The sequence below is a fragment of the Vulpes lagopus genome, chromosome 2 (genome assembly GCF_018345385.1).
Source record: "Vulpes lagopus strain Blue_001 chromosome 2, ASM1834538v1, whole genome shotgun sequence".
Lineage (NCBI taxonomy): Eukaryota > Metazoa > Chordata > Mammalia > Carnivora > Canidae > Vulpes > Vulpes lagopus.
The window spans coordinates 32,899,830-32,915,386 of NC_054825.1; the positions used below are offsets into that span (position 1 = coordinate 32,899,830).

A 15,557-nucleotide genomic window follows, 5' to 3' on the forward strand; every position below is an offset into this window, starting at 1 on the left:
GAATGAGGAAATGAGTGCAACCTGGCTCCAGTGCAGGAAGAGTCATTTAAGAGCACTAATCAAGCCAGAGGTGCTGCCTCCAAACCATTCCACTGTGTACAACTGTAGCACTAGAAAGTGTCTCCTTCAGCTGAAGCAGCATTCAGGAGGTCCTCTTGGAGATTAAAATACGCCTTCCAAGAACATCATCAGAGAAAACACAGGATTAAGCGGTGCTTAATAAGAGCGGAGACATTGGGGCTTAAACCCTGTTCCTAGCAGTGCAACCTCACATAAATTACTTAACCTCTCTGCATTACTCCCTCTTCATCTGTGAAAGGGTCATGGTTAGGGTTGAATGAGATCATGTGTATATACATACTTAGCAGAGTGTCTTGGTCAGAGAAAGTGTTCAGTTCATAGCAGCTGTGGGGCTTCTAAATATTTTTTTCCTCTTAAGTATCTGTAACCACAAAGATGTACAAACTTGGACTAGGAGGTTCTCATGCTTTATCTTAAAATTTTGTGTGAATTTTGCCCTCAGCACAGTGATATCACAGTAGGTTTTCTCCCAAGGGGCCAGAGTGAGGGAGCTGTTGATTCGGGTTTTTGCACACATCCTGGCACACATCAAAGGGTATGTGGACTCCTTTGTGAAGAGCCTGGTTGTTCCCTTGGCTGGATGATCAAGAAAAGGGAAGGAATCTGTTGATTCCTTTTGAATCACTGATACAGCAATAAGCAGCCTTCTTGTGCCCTGTTGGCCCTTTTATCAATGACAACAACCACCACTTCCAGAGAGCCAATTCTTTTCTAGATAGTGTGTCAATCACATTATAGACTTTATTGCTAATTTTTACAACCACCCTGCAAGTTATACATTTTTTTTTTTTTTTACAGATAAGGAATTGGAAGTGCAGAGAAGTTATGTAACTGACCCAAGTCAAGGCCACGGAGGAGGTGTGCTCTGCCATTGAAGCAGGTTCATGATCTTTGGGTAATTAATTTCCTTCTGGGGAAGGTAATACCACAGATCTTTGTGGTCTCACTGCTCTGAAGATTTTTTTGCATGTGGCTCCTTAGAAGGGACTTGGAATGGTGAAGGTGAGATGCATTGAAATTGATAGTGTAGCAAAATCAAAGTCAGTAGTGTAGCCAAATAAACATTTTATCTGCTTTCCCCATGGGCATTGAAACAAAGCATATAACAATAAATATTTAAAATCTATTAGAACAATGGTTCTGGTAGCACAGTTTTGTTAATTTTGAGAGGAAGTAAGTTTGGGGAGAGAAAACTGTAAAAAACCTCAGTTACTAAAAAAAAAAACTCCCCCAAAACCTCAAACCAAATTAAATGTAGTATACTCATAAAGAACGTGTGCTATATAAACACTTTTAAGAATAGCATTCTTGCAATTTTAAACATAAGCCAAATGACCCCATGCTTATTAGCCTGTGTCTCAAGTCAGAAGTTGGACCCAATGACCTTTTGGCTCTCCCACAATTCTCTACTGATACATAAACTTTCTTTCACAGTGACTTCAAATATCTTTGGGAATTTGTACTATTTAATCAGTGCTTGAGAAGAACAAAGTCCGTGGAATGGCTTGGGTGTGGTGTCCATTGAATTTATAAAGAACAAGACATGCAGTGATTCTCGAATGTGAGCATGTGAGCCAGCACATGAGCATGTGAGAATGTGAGTGATTCCTGATCTGTGAATGCAGTGGACCTCACACTTGTTCCAGTCATAAAGGACATGCAAGCCACCAGGCTCCTTGACAGGAAAAGGATTTTATCCCATAAGGAGAATGATCTTCCCAGCTGCAAATACGTTCATATCATACTTACGTTGACAGAAAGTCATGATCTGTGAGACTAAACCTAAATAGCTGGGTTCTTACATTTCTTTGAAGATTTTGATTGCTACTTATAAATTCATATCTTCCTCAACAAGATTTGCTATCAGATAAGCAGTAGCAGCTGTCAAATATTTAAAAACAGTTTATGGGGGACGCCTGGGTAGCTCAGCGATTGAGTGCCTGCCTTCGGCTCAGGGTGTGATCCCAGAGTTCTGGGATCGAGTCCCACATGGGGCTCGCCGCAGGGAGCCTGCTTCTCCCTGCCTATGTCTCTGCCTCTCTCATGAATAAATAAATAAAATCTTAAAAAAAAACAGCTTATGGGAAAAAACCTTAAATTGAGGAACTTCTATCTGTAATTTCTTCCATATGTGTGAAAGGACTGCTATTACCTATTTTTTTAATAGCCTAATACCTTTGTCCTGTTTGTAGGGCAGAGTATGAGAAGTGAGGCATAAGATATGCCTCTGGAGGCCAGGATCTGCATTCACATGCAGGGTTGAAATTTTAACACATCTCTTAGGCCAAGTTTATATACTTCATTTTCCAAAATTTAGATGAATCTCCTGTTTCCAGGTTTTCTGTCCTTAGAGATTTTGTACAAGGGGATCCTTTTTCACAGTATAAGGAAATTAATTTTCCTGACTTTCCTATATTTATGGACTTTCCTGTTTGCCCTGCAGCCCCTGATGCCCCGTTTGTGGGACACGCAATTGGATAAATGCAGAGATCACACTCTAACAAGAGGGGCAGGATAGTGCAATGGTTAAGAGCAGGGCTTTGGAGATAGCCTTCAGAATCATAGCTCTACCTTTTATTAATTGAAATGCACATTTTTTTGGGCGGGAGGAATGGTTTATCATCATTAAGGTCATTGTACTTTTAGGAATAGCCACTTGGGGAAACCTACTCTCCCGCTGAAATGCCACCCTTGGTCCTGTGGTTTGGGTGGAGTCTCGCTACCCAGCTCAAAGATAGGGAATGTGCCACAAGCCCCAGATTGTCAATTGTCAGTCCTGGGGAATTAGTGGGACTGGTTCAGGGATAGGCAAAGGACTCAATGGAAAACAATGAAACTGGTGCTGAAATTTCTGGGAAACTCTTAGACTGAGCTAATCTGAAAACATGTAGTGCTAGCCTGCTGCACCACAAAGGGAACAGGCACAACCCAGAGGAGGCAGAGTGAGAAATGGGGAAAGAGAAGCCCTGGATCAACCTGTACCTGAAACTTGTATATCCCTTCATTTTTATGTTTTTATGTTTAACACTTAAGCCAACACATTTCTTTTTTGCTTAAGTCAATTTCTATCACTTTCAAACAAAAGAGTCTTAGCTGATACATTGTGAAACCTTGAACCAGTTTGTCTTTCTCAGATTTCATTTCATTTCATTTAAAAATGGGAATAAATCCACCTACCTCACAGAATGTAACATGATTTATGCAAAGTCAGTAGTATGATGTATGTAAAATACTTAGCGCAAATCCTGGTACTGAAGGGCTTAATAAATTTTAGCTCTTAAGATGTTATGAATATTATTATCATTATTATTAACTATTACAAAAAGACATGATATCTGGAAAATAAACATTTTATGATATTTTTCCCCATGACCATCAAAGCTAATAATAATTATAAAAAATATTTAGAAGGTAGTGTAACAAGGACTTTGATAACACAATTTAGTTATTTTGAAAGCATTTACAGTGTCCAATTAAATAAATGGCACATTTTTATCTTTTGGTATCTTTAAGTGTTATAGATGATATTGTCTACTCTTACCCGGAAACTTTACCGCTTGGCAGTAGATGACAAGGTCAGAAAGCTCTGGTGCAATCTGTCTGCTTTCCTTTTTATTCTGAGGAAGATAAAATTCTTCTCCCAGTTCCATGTCATAAACCTATCAAGGGAAAAATGACACAAGTTTACATAGAAAGTGTATGCCCACCTACCTCTGAGTCCCCAAAGATCTTTATCTGTTCCTTTCTCATGCCATCAGTGTGTTTCACATCGCTCTCTATCTATCCACATACATGTCCCAACACCTTTCCCAGAGTCACAACTTTCTGAAAGTAAGTGATGGGCCTAACTCATCTTCATCTTTGCTGAGGGCACAGTCCAGTATCTTAAATGTGGAATAGTCAATGTATATTTGTTGAATGAGAGATGATTGAATATACATCTTTTATGGCTCACATTTTTGACATACTTTATTATTGAGCTTTCTCACAATGTCACTGAAACTGTGTCTACAGATTTGCTCAGAGTCTACATAGTGTGAGGAGGCACTTGAAGGCAGGGTAGCTCATTTAGATCTCTATTCTCTGTGTCACTCCTCTGTGAACATTTAACAATCCTGGCCCTGTTTATCTGGTTGGTCATCCCAAACACTTTAAAAATTCTAGAAATTCCTTGGATGTACCAGGCTGTTCTCTTGGCCTAAACGTTCTGTTTTTGTCCACTTGGCCAAATCTTTTCCAACACCATCCTCCCTGATGCTCTGATAACACTGTGTAGTCACAGGTCTTTGTATTCATCTACAAATTGTACTCATTTACAAGCACTGTTTACATATTTGTCTCCATCACTAAACTACCTCCTGTGCCATCTCAGTGCCTGCCACACTGTATACCTTCTCCAGCATTGTTTGGATGAACCAGTGGCTATCATTCTACAAATGGCATGAAGGTGTCCCATACATCACCATGTGGGCTTTGGCATCTAAGAGAAAGCAGGTGGAAATGGGAAGGGAAGGGACCAGGAGAGAGTGAAATTCTACCCACAACTGACAAGAGTGCTGTGGCCCAACTGTAACTGAACAGAAGCCATTCACCCACCTTTCCTTTGTTGAAAGCAGAATTATCTGCTTTCTTTATCCTCTTGGGGATTTCTTCGTTATACTCAAACTGAAGTTTGTCATTACATGATTTATTTTCAGGTCTGTCTTCTAGAATGTTGTCTGAAAATAAGTTGGCAGGCTTCAGCAAACAAGAACCAAATGTTTCACTTGAGAGCTTTGTCTACATCATTACAAGGATATCCAGACACTTGTGCTTATCTATTAAGACTGAGGCTCTTGCTACATGTTGCCAAAACGATGGCTTGGAGTATAATTTTTAAAATTTGTTAAATTTGGTCAATGATGTATTTATGTTTAATTGAATTGCTTACCAGTACTTTTGGTACCATATAGACATAATCTAAATGAGAAGGCTCATGTCCATACAGATCACTGGGACTGTACAAACCTTATGTGTGTACACCCTTGTGTCAGAAGCCTCAGCACACAACTTTGGAGAGGACTTAGTAGTAGAAGCACTTTTAGATTGTGCATACAGGAGTTAATCACTCTCATTTTAAAATGAAGCTATTAGCATCTTTTACCTCTAGAAATGTCAAACCCTGGGAAAAAAGATACTGTTATTTGCAATGCAGTTTTCACAATTCTACTTAATTAAAAAGTAGAGTTTTCATAATTGTTTATGAATTTAATAAGCAAAACCTTGAGGATAGAAATTAAAATATACCTAGGAATATCTAAAGCATGACAAATAATCTTACACTTTGCTCTTCTTCTGGTATTTCTATTCAAAATGACTTTAAAGCTGTTAGAGGCACATCACAGTTATGCTCTTTTATTTTTTTAAATTTACTTTTTAAAAAGATTTTATTTATTTATTCATGAGAGACAGAGAGAGAGAGAGAGAGAGAGAGACAGAGAGACAGAGAGAGAGAGGCAGAGACATAGAGGAAGAAGCAAGCTCCTGGTGAGGAGCCCGATACAGAACTTGATCCCAGGACCCTGGGATCACGACCTGAGCCAAAAACAGAAGCTCAACCACTGACCCACCCAGGTGCCCCACAGTTAGGCTCTTTTAAAATGAAAAACAAGAAAGCTCTCATTTCTCACCCAAGGTTCACTAACTCACCAGACCATAAATGCTTACACCAAAATATCCTTATACCAAACAAGGGCCAAGAAGGCTGTCAAGAGTAAACAAGATCAATTACTTCATTACATTTTTACTCATGTAAATATCACGATTTCATGCTAGTCAGGGCTAAGAACCTGAACACGGAATGTCCACATTCATGCAGTTAAAATGCCCAGTTTAAACGGCTTTACCTTCCTGACTGTTAGGAGCAGGAGAAGCAGTAAGGACATCTGCTATAGAAAAACAGAATCAGAAAGAGGATAAAAGTAAGGAAAATTAAGACAAAAGCCAGATAAATTAAATTAAGGTATGAAGCAAAGGATAAATAACAATCGCTTAGATTGTGAGATAAATGAAACAAGAAATCCTCTATTGATTTAATATTTTGACTATTAGAGAGGCCAGGCCTAGCAATAAAAGAAATGCAAACATTGTTAATGTTAATCATGCTGCCATATTCACATTACATATTTTCAGTTACTGACTGTCATAACATTCCCAGTAATGCATTATGTTAAATGGATAGAAATCGACTGAATTGTTAGAATCATGCAGTCACTGTCCTAGAATGTCTATATTAAGTTGCAAATTCAAATCTATACTCTTTACTGCCTTTTCAAAGCTGGTCAAGATAAACAGCAAGGCTGGAAGAAAATAAATTTATATTTATTTAATGGAATTTAATAAAATAAATATTCATGAAGGACTTCTTAGCCAAAAGGCAGAGTAGGAATTCCTGAAACACACGGGCCTTATCTGCAACTTCCTTTAGATCTCCTGGAATTAACTGTGTGCTTAGGAATCGTCACATTTTTTATAGCCCAAAGGGGCTGTAAACTAATTCTCTCACTTTATAGACATGAAACTGAGGACCAGAGCTGTCACAGAGATAAACTGGCCACCCAAATTCTACAGATGAGCCCTTCCCCTGGGATGTCTGTGAGGGCTTCAGAAGGCCAGCCACCCTCCTGCAACCGTATGCAGAACTTTGAGAGCATGCCTAGTTCCCCGAGGGTGACAGGTCACAGCTTCTACATCTTCTCAAAAGGACTCATCATTACAAGAAGCTGAGAAATCTCTGAGGTCCCCAATGAAGCTCCAAATCATTCTACACAGAGCAGGCAGATTTCCATTCCCTTCTCATCTTAGTCAGAGGGTGTGAAGATGGTAGAGGGATTTGCACAGAGGTGCGTGAGTGAGGCACCACAGAAACCACACCAAGCCTGCAAGATTGACAGGGCATTTAACAGTAGCATGAGGTAGCCTCAACACAACCAGCTGAAACAAGTTATGGCAAAACTACAAGGCCTGTTTGGGAATCAGCCAGTCAGAGGAATCTGTCAATGAAATGGGAAATACCCATGTGGTGGCAGTGGCTTTCAGCTGTCATAGATCTTAGGTGTTAGTGCTAGAAGAAGGGAGAACACCAGTCAACACTGACAGAATCTTTTCATTACACATCTGAAGGTCATAAGGCCTAGAGTGGAGACAGGATATTGACCCGACATCTCATAGTTTATTGAAGCAGGATGTAATGAGGCCCCCTTTCCATGCGTACCCCCATCCAGGAAGGCAGGTTTTAAAAAAGCATGCAACTATCTTAGAAATTCAGCAGGGTACTTTGGGTTTACTTTCCTAACTGAAATAAATAAATATCTTATCATTTTGTTATTTGCATATCAAAAACTCCTATAATAATAATACTAATAATTAAGAAAAGCCCCTTCATCCTGGGCTCAAAAGTACAGAAGAAACACAGGAGTAATTTATGATAGAGTGAATTTATCTTCCAGCGAACTAACTTCTCACAGAGGCAAATGACATCTGGATTAGTTGAGTTCTTAAGTGTGGTTTTGTTTCTTATTTGAATAAATTTGTTCCTCTGAGACAGCATCACCATAATTATAATAGGGATCCATGGGGAAGATTAAGTCAATATAAGAATACTCATATTCCCACAAGTTTTCAGGAATAGGATTCAAGAAATTATCTTGACTTCTTTTCATTTTCCCCCCTTTTTTTCCCCATTAGAGATTATGGCCCTCACATTATCTGATGGATTTCAGGTCAAGTAAATTTGGCTTTTAGTTGATGGCATGGAGCAATAAACTATTACTAAGGACAAATATTAAATAGACATAGATTAGTATCATATTTGGGAGGCAAAAGGAGACTGGGCTGTAAGTGCTGGCCCTGATGGAAGCTCATGGAACTGGACATAACTTGGGGGCAATCCTGGAGCATGAGCAACAGCTATTTGGAGGAGGGTAGCTTGGCTGTCTTCATGCCAATGGTAAATGGTTGCTGGTCTGGGCATATCTACATATTAGCAAAACAATGATCCTACATAGAAGTAATATATTCTACACATGTAATGTTATTTGTGTAAATAGAAATTTTGGCAATTTTTTATTACACTACTTTTCAAAAGTTACTGAAACAGTTTACCATCAGCAATGGTACCTAGAAAACATTTTGCAATCTATAACCAATTTAGTACAAACGAACACACCTGCAATCTAATTCTCACGTAAGAGGGATCCTTCACCTATAATTTGTAGATAACTCCATTCACGTGACTTTTTTGTATTATGCCGTTAGCCATCAACCATATTTTGTCCCTTGAAGGAGCCAGACAGAAACACCTTGTTGATTTAGTGATGTGAGAACCGGGGAGAGGGGGAAAAGAAATGCTGCTCTTTTAAAAATGTTTTCTATATTTCTTACAAAAAAAACATATGTGAAAGTGGTGAGAGGGAGGAGCAGAGAGCACAGAACCACGATGCTGCCCCCTGCAGGTGGAGAGGAGTGAGAAGAGCCAGCAGCCACAATGACTGCCAAGAGCATTAGCTGCCTCAGAAACTGCAAGGGTGAGAATGGGGTCTCTCTGCTGCAATTCCACCTTTTCCTCCAGAAACCTCAGGAATAACCCCTGTGTTGCTTCCCACACCCTCCTTTTCTTTCTTTGAATGTTGGCTGTAGTGGCTAACAGAATCCCCTTCCTTGCTTGGTCCTCCTCACTAAGCAATGGGATTCAGGAACTCTTGGACAGTGATTACAATAATCTGCATGGTTGGCCTGTGAAGTGCCAGACTCATTTTGTGTGTGTGTGTGGGGGGGGAGGAGAAACAAAAAAACCACAACAGAAAATCATCCAGGCATTTCTCTGCACACAGCATAGGGTTGTGTTTATCTTACCATCAGACAGGGATTCATAGTCATAATCATATTCGTCCTCTTCATCCTCCTCTTCCTCGTTATTAGCAGGTGGAGGGTTGACATTTCCCCCATTATAAGCCTGAGCTTGCATGGATGCTAACTGATGAGCCTGGAAGATATCAGTAATTAAAAATTGCATATGCTAAGCTACTGAAGTTTCATTTATAGCCTTCAAAGTGACCACCTAAAAAGTGGCTTATTTTGATTCATTTGAGAGAGAAAATAAAAATCTAGATTCATCTAAAGTTCAGTATCAATACTTGGGAAAATGTTATCCCTATAAAAATAATTTGGAGCCTTAAACAACAATCACAGGGAATCTGTATGTAGTGCCCAGCCACCCGGGTTCCCTGGGGCAAGCCCTACAGAACAAATCTTGGTGCTTAGGAGAACAACCATCACTCCCAAATGATGAAGTGAATCAGGCTATCTAAAAGCTTTTCGCAAGAAAAGGGTTGGAATCCTTATGGACAATGAGACTGAATGACTGGTTGTTTAAATAAAGTTTTTTCAGCAGACTTTATCTGAACCATCAATCAGATTAATCAACTAAGGCTCAGAAACTTCTGAAAATTTGATGGGTGCTATGAGGGAGATCATGTGCCCCTACATTTGACTAGAATTACTGCGAGGTGATAACACAGGACACAGGGCTAATAGAGGTCTGGGAACTTAGCATAGGAAATAAGCAGAAATGTGGGGATCCCTGGGTGGCTCAGCGGTTTAGAGCCTGCCTTTGGCCCAGGGCCTGATCCTGGAGACCAGGGATCGAGTTCCACATCAGGCTCCCTGCATGGAGCCTGGAGCCTGTTTCTCCCTCTGCCTGTGTCTCTGCCTCTCTCTCTCTCTCTCTCTCTCTCTCTCTCTCTGTGTGTCTCTCAGGAATAAATAAATAAAATCTTAAAAAAAAAAAAAAAAAAGGAAATAAGCAGAAATGTAAGAAAAGTTCCTTGCATGAATTAAAAACAAGAAACAAACCTAAAATCCAACAATAGAAGAATGGGGCAATAAAATATGGTATGTCTGCTTGAAAAAAAATAAGACTTCAAGATTCTTGACCTACTGTGGTGCATAAATCCATTAAGCAGTCTGGTGAGATAGGATCCTTTCTCAGAATGATATTTTATTTTATTTTATTTTATTTTTTAAGTAGGCTCCACACCCAGCATGGACCTCAGTGTGGGGCTTGAACTAACTCAAGACCCTGGGATTGAGATCTGTCTGAGCTGAGATGAAGAGCTGGACTCTCAACTGACTGAGCCACCCAGGCACCCCGACATTTTAAATGCATAAAACAAAGTACAAAAGATTACAAAAAATGTTGAATACGTTATCAAATATTAAAAGAACAAATTGTGGTGCTATAGGAATATGTTTATTAACACAAACAAAAATGTATAAGGGGTAGGTCAAGTGATATTTTTGAAATAGTGATGGGCATAAATTATTCCTGGAGATATTGGAAACCAACTGTGATGTAACAGACAAAAACTATAATTTCTATTGCTGATGAAGATCCAAATACTGCCAGTGTTACTGTAGTTTATTACTGGAGGAAATACTAAATTTTAGCTGGAGGTCAGTGAAAATGGAGGGGTAATTTTTTTTTCATCTATATCATGCACCCTTGAATTCTCTCTGTGGATATATTATTAATATTAAGAACCCCTATAATATAGGTTGTATTTGTTGTCGGAATTATGGATGTTTTATTTTATTTATTTATTTTTTAAAGATTTATTTATTTATTCATGAGAGACACAGAGAGAAAGAGAGGCAGCGACACAGGCAGAGGGAGAAGCAGGCTCCATGCAGGGAGCCCAACGTGGGACTCGATTCCCGGTCTCCAGGATCACACCCTGGGCTGAAGGCAGCGCTAAACCGCTGAGCCACCCGGGCTGCCCTCTCATGCTTTTTTAACCAGGGATTGCCCCCCCCCCCCCCTTTTCTCAGCATGTTTCATAGCATTAGTATTCTTTAAACTTTGGGAAATCTGCTCTAGGTAAAAGGGAGCCACAACAGCAAGTCTATTTGTCATGGATAAGAGAAGGGCTGTGACACAGCCAGCATTCAAGGTAGAGCCAAGGGCTGGGAATGATGATGCAAAGAGCCTGGTAGACCCACTGGCAGAAAAGTGTGGGAACCGTATGATGGGAGAGGTTCCATGCAAAGATTCGGGGACTGGCAATATCAGAAAGCAGCATGCCAAGGTCCCTTAAACTCCCAAACACTTCTAGCAGTGTAGAAGTATGGAGAGGTGGCCAAAAGGATAACCAGGAGCTGACATCCTTATTCTTTGCAATATCCTACTTTGAGGCAGAAAAATAGCATCCTGGCCCTTGAATAAAGGTAATTCAGACATAGGTCAGGGGGTTGGAGCTGGGGGTCAGATGAGGAGACTGGCTCAGATGGGTCTAGGAAGGGCCATGTCTTGCTCTGCTCTGTTCCACTGGCACCTCGCATAGTCCCTGTCATCTCACATGCATTGTTTGTGTCTAGCAGGTTGAAGTGCTGGAGACCATGGAGAAAACTAGAGATCTGATGTGGTGTAGTTAGGGAGACTCAGTAAGAGCCTCAGCATGAGTCTGAGGCAGATGGAAGGCTTCAGAAATCCCCCTGGCTCTGAGGCAACCCACCCTTGCTGAGGGTGAGTTCGTGGTATGACAATGACCCAGGTAGGTGAGGGGTTCGGTCTGAACATAGGAGCTTTAGGCATTCACTCACCCAGCTTGTGAGAGCTCAGATCACCAGATCTAAAGCCACAATCTGCCAGATGACTGAAAGACCTTGCAGGTATGATTGTTGGTATGGGAGGCTGGAAGTGGTCTTAAAAACTAGAAGTGGGATTATACTGTCCCATTTTTCCAAAAAGAGGAAGAGCTAAATTGTGAAAATTATATAGTGGGGAGCATCAAGGTGATACCTGACAAGTTTCAGAATGGGTTATTAATTAGTTGGTGTGAGAACACGGAAAATAAAGAGGTGATTAGCAAGAGTTAGTATGGGCTTACTAATAATGCCTCTCCAGAACACTAAACTCTTTAGACTTTTTGGATAAGGTAACTCACTTTGTGGGAAATAACAGATAAGTAGTATTTCCAAACTTCCAGGGTGATAAGAATTCTTTTAAAATAAACATTACCCAGCTTTCCTTGTGGAAATTCTGATTTAGTTGGGCAGATATGGGACCTAAGAATCTATGTTTTTAATAGTGTTCCAGTGATTATCAATGCATTCTGACTTCTTTTTTTTTTTTTTAAAGATTTTATTAATTTTAGAGACAGAGAGAGAGAGAGAGTATGTGTGAGTGGGGGGAGGAGCAGGGAGAGAAGGACAAGCAGACTCCACGCTGAGCACGGAGTCCAATGTGCAGCTAAATCTCATGACACTGAGATCATGACCTGAACTGAAACCAACAGTTGGATGCTTAACTGACTGAGCCACCCAGGAATCTCTGTATTCTGACTTCTATGTTGCCTTTGAAAGAGTCTTTCCAAAAAAAAAAAAAAAAAAAAAAAGAAAGAGTCTTTCCTAAAGACCTGAATCTGAATCCTAGCTCTGCTACTATGAGCTGGGTGGCTTTGAGAAAGTCACATAAATGGCTAGGCCTCAGTCTTCTATTCTACAAATAAAGAAGCTAAAGCAGATTCTGGAGAAATGTGGGCTGCAGGAGAGGAGAGCACTAGACAGGAGTGATAATCACCTAAACTCCAGGAAGGTTCTCTAAGAAGGACCACAGGCTAGGCTCTCTGCTTGCTGATCTGGCTCAAGGGCAACTTGGAATGAAGGCACAACAAGAAAAACTGCTAATAAATACACTGGATATCAGAAGTCAAAATTCACAAAGAACCTTTTTATGAATGGTATACCAGAACCAAGAGGGACAAATTTAACAGAGATAAATGTGAGGCTCCTGCCCGTGAAAGATTAAAATTTACTGTAAACTTGAAAAAGTGGGGAGACTAGCCAAAGAGCAGTCCCTGTGAAAATAACTGAACTCTTTTTTGTTTTCCACAAACTCAACATGAACCCAATGTGAGCTGAAGAATTTTAAAAGCGAGAATAGTTCTAGGCTGTATTAACTAAGGCATAAAGTCTAAGTTAAGGGCAGCCCTGGTGGCTCAGCGGTTTAGTGCCGCCTTCAGCCCAGGGCCTGATCTGGAGACCCGGGTTCGAGTCCCACGTTGGGCTCCCTGCATGGAGCCTGCTTCTCCCTCTGCCTCTCTCTCTCTCTCTCTCTCACTCTCTCTGTGTGTCTCTCGTGAATAAATAAAATCTTTAAAAAAAAAAAGTCTAAGTTAAGAGAGGTGATGGCTTTGCTGCCCTCCTTGTGCTATCAGACCCTATGTGGAGTATGGACTTGTTCTGGAAATCACACCTTAAGATTGGCAAATTCAAGAATATCCACAAATTAAAGTATATCCAAAACATCCTTAAAGGAAAGTAAAAGAGTCTGAGCAGCCATATCCTGTGAGAAACAGTTGACACAAGAATGTTTAGTTTGGAGAAGAGAAAAGCTGGTGGGAGACACATGCTAGCTCTCTAGATATGGAATTGGTCTGTGCAGCTGCAGAGTGAAGAAGTAGCGCCAGAGAGTAGGAGGAACAGGAAGGAAGATTTGGGCTCAACATAAAGAAGACTTCTGAAATAGCATGATATATTCATTTGTGAATTGGAGGCCGCATAAGTAACTGCAAATGCCTGCAAAAAACGGGAAAGGCAACAAGCTACAACATTCCAACACATCTAGAAGACCACAGAGGTATACACAGGACAGCTGTGTCTGCCTGGCAGTCAGGAGTGGGCAGTAGTTGTTGAGTAAAGAAAACAAGTATAGAAGAAACAGCACCCCATGGTAGGTAGTCAGTTACTGATACAGCCTTTGTGGACGGCCAGGCCTTAGGGAAAACATGCTAATATTTTAGTTAAAATGACTTCCTAACAAAATCCATCAGCATAGATCTTGTGGTCTCTGGAATCCAAACAGATGCCAGGATTTCTGGAGCAGCTTTGAAGTCCAAAACTGGACACAGGCAGACCCAGCAGAGGGATCAAACTGGTGGTCCTCATGGCTGACTTCCCCTCCAGATCAGTCTGGTTTGGCTGGTGCAGTGTTTTAAAAAGAATTTAGTTAAAGCTGTTCATTTACAAGGGCATGAGTGCCCCACTCCTGTCCTGACTGCTTCCAGCTGTCATACACCAAGGTGGCCCCTCACATTTATGTTTCTGCTTGACCCCTGAAGGGGGCCAGTTTTGCAACTCTTGGCCAAGAGCCACGTGTGATCTTCAAACTGTGTACCTCCAGCTACTTCTAAGACTTCTATGTGTGGCTTCATATATTTTTAATGGAATCTGTTTCTAGAGTCAAGATTTTCAAACTCTATGTGTACTCTTTAAAAAATAGGACGGCCTGAGAACAAGCTCACGGCTGGCTGGTTCTCTCTTCCCCACACTCTTGTCATAATTGTTATTCCCTTGTTTAACGAAAGTGTAACTCTTGCTTACCAGTAAAAAAATCTGTGATGTGGGCAGCCCAGGTGGCTCAGCAGTTTAGCGCTGCGTTCAGCCCAGGGTGTGATCCTGGAGACCCAGGATCAAGTCCCACATCAGGCTCCCTGCATGGAGCCTGCTTCTCCCTCTGCCTGTGTCTCTGCCTCTCTCTGTGTGTCTTTCGTGAATAAATAAAATCTTTAAAAGAAAAAAAAAATCTGTGATGCGTAAGATGAGGTGGAAACTACCCAAGGTAGCAAAGGGTCATTTGAGAATGCAGAGCTAAGCTCCTGAGAGTCTAGAAAAAGTATTGAGGGGAGCATCTTACTTCATACAGGCAACAAGCAAATTCAAGGTTCCATGCCTTTGTCTGTCTGTCTATCCCTGTCTATCTCTCTCTCTCTCTCTGTCTTCCCTCCCTTTCCTTCCTTTTGTCTGTCCATCCATGCATCTTAGAATTAATATTCAAAAGTCATATGGTCATTATAGGGATGATAATACAATGCTTAATTGAATTAAAAAAATAAAATCAGACTCTTTTTGACCAAACATATACTAGCTGACTGGGTTGATTTCTTTGACAATGATGATTGTTTTGTACATTATTATTGGTATATAATTTATTTTATCTATATTTATACATAAGGAATATTATGTTTGAAAATCTATCCTTTGTAACTAAACTTGTGATAAAAATTTTAATGTCAACTTAAATATGTATAAAAGAGGGAAAAATGTGAGAAATACAGTTTTTCAAAAAAATTTTAAGAGATATTTGAGCAAAAAAAGTTCAATGACCATAGTTCTAGAGGATCCATGGTAATCCTAAGCCACTCCATTTAGGACAAACGTGATCAGTAGGAATCTGCTGGCTGGATTGGTTTGGGGCCCTTTCTGTAAATATTAGTTTTTCTGTTCAGAAGGGTAAGTCTAAAGATAATGGAGCCTCTGACCTCACCTTCCTCCCCACCCCTGTGGACATCTGAAGTAATTGGGCATTTGGTGAATCATTGAATTTTTTAGCTGATATAATGTAAACCCCTAACTCAGCCTGGACTTTGGGCAGCCTGGAG

General features: G+C 40.4%; 1 protein-coding gene across 5 annotated transcripts in view; it reads right to left on the reverse strand.

Moving 5' to 3' along the window:
• PLCE1 (phospholipase C epsilon 1) overlaps window positions 1-15,557 on the reverse strand; it is a 309,225-nt gene that overhangs the window by 29,045 nt on the left and 264,623 nt on the right. For 2 of the 5 annotated variants that reach the window (XM_041739693.1, XM_041739673.1), the window contains exons 20-23: window positions 8,974-9,103; window positions 5,967-6,008; window positions 4,678-4,799; window positions 3,623-3,740 (exon numbers count right to left, since the gene is read on the reverse strand). In XM_041739693.1, the coding sequence (XP_041595627.1) occupies window positions 3,623-3,740; window positions 4,678-4,799; window positions 5,967-6,008; window positions 8,974-9,103 (412 nt within the window). The remainder of the gene's footprint in view (window positions 1-3,622; window positions 3,741-4,677; window positions 4,800-5,966; window positions 6,009-8,973; window positions 9,104-15,557) is intronic. The other 3 variants (XM_041739700.1, XM_041739686.1, XM_041739678.1) reach the window with 2 other exon arrangements.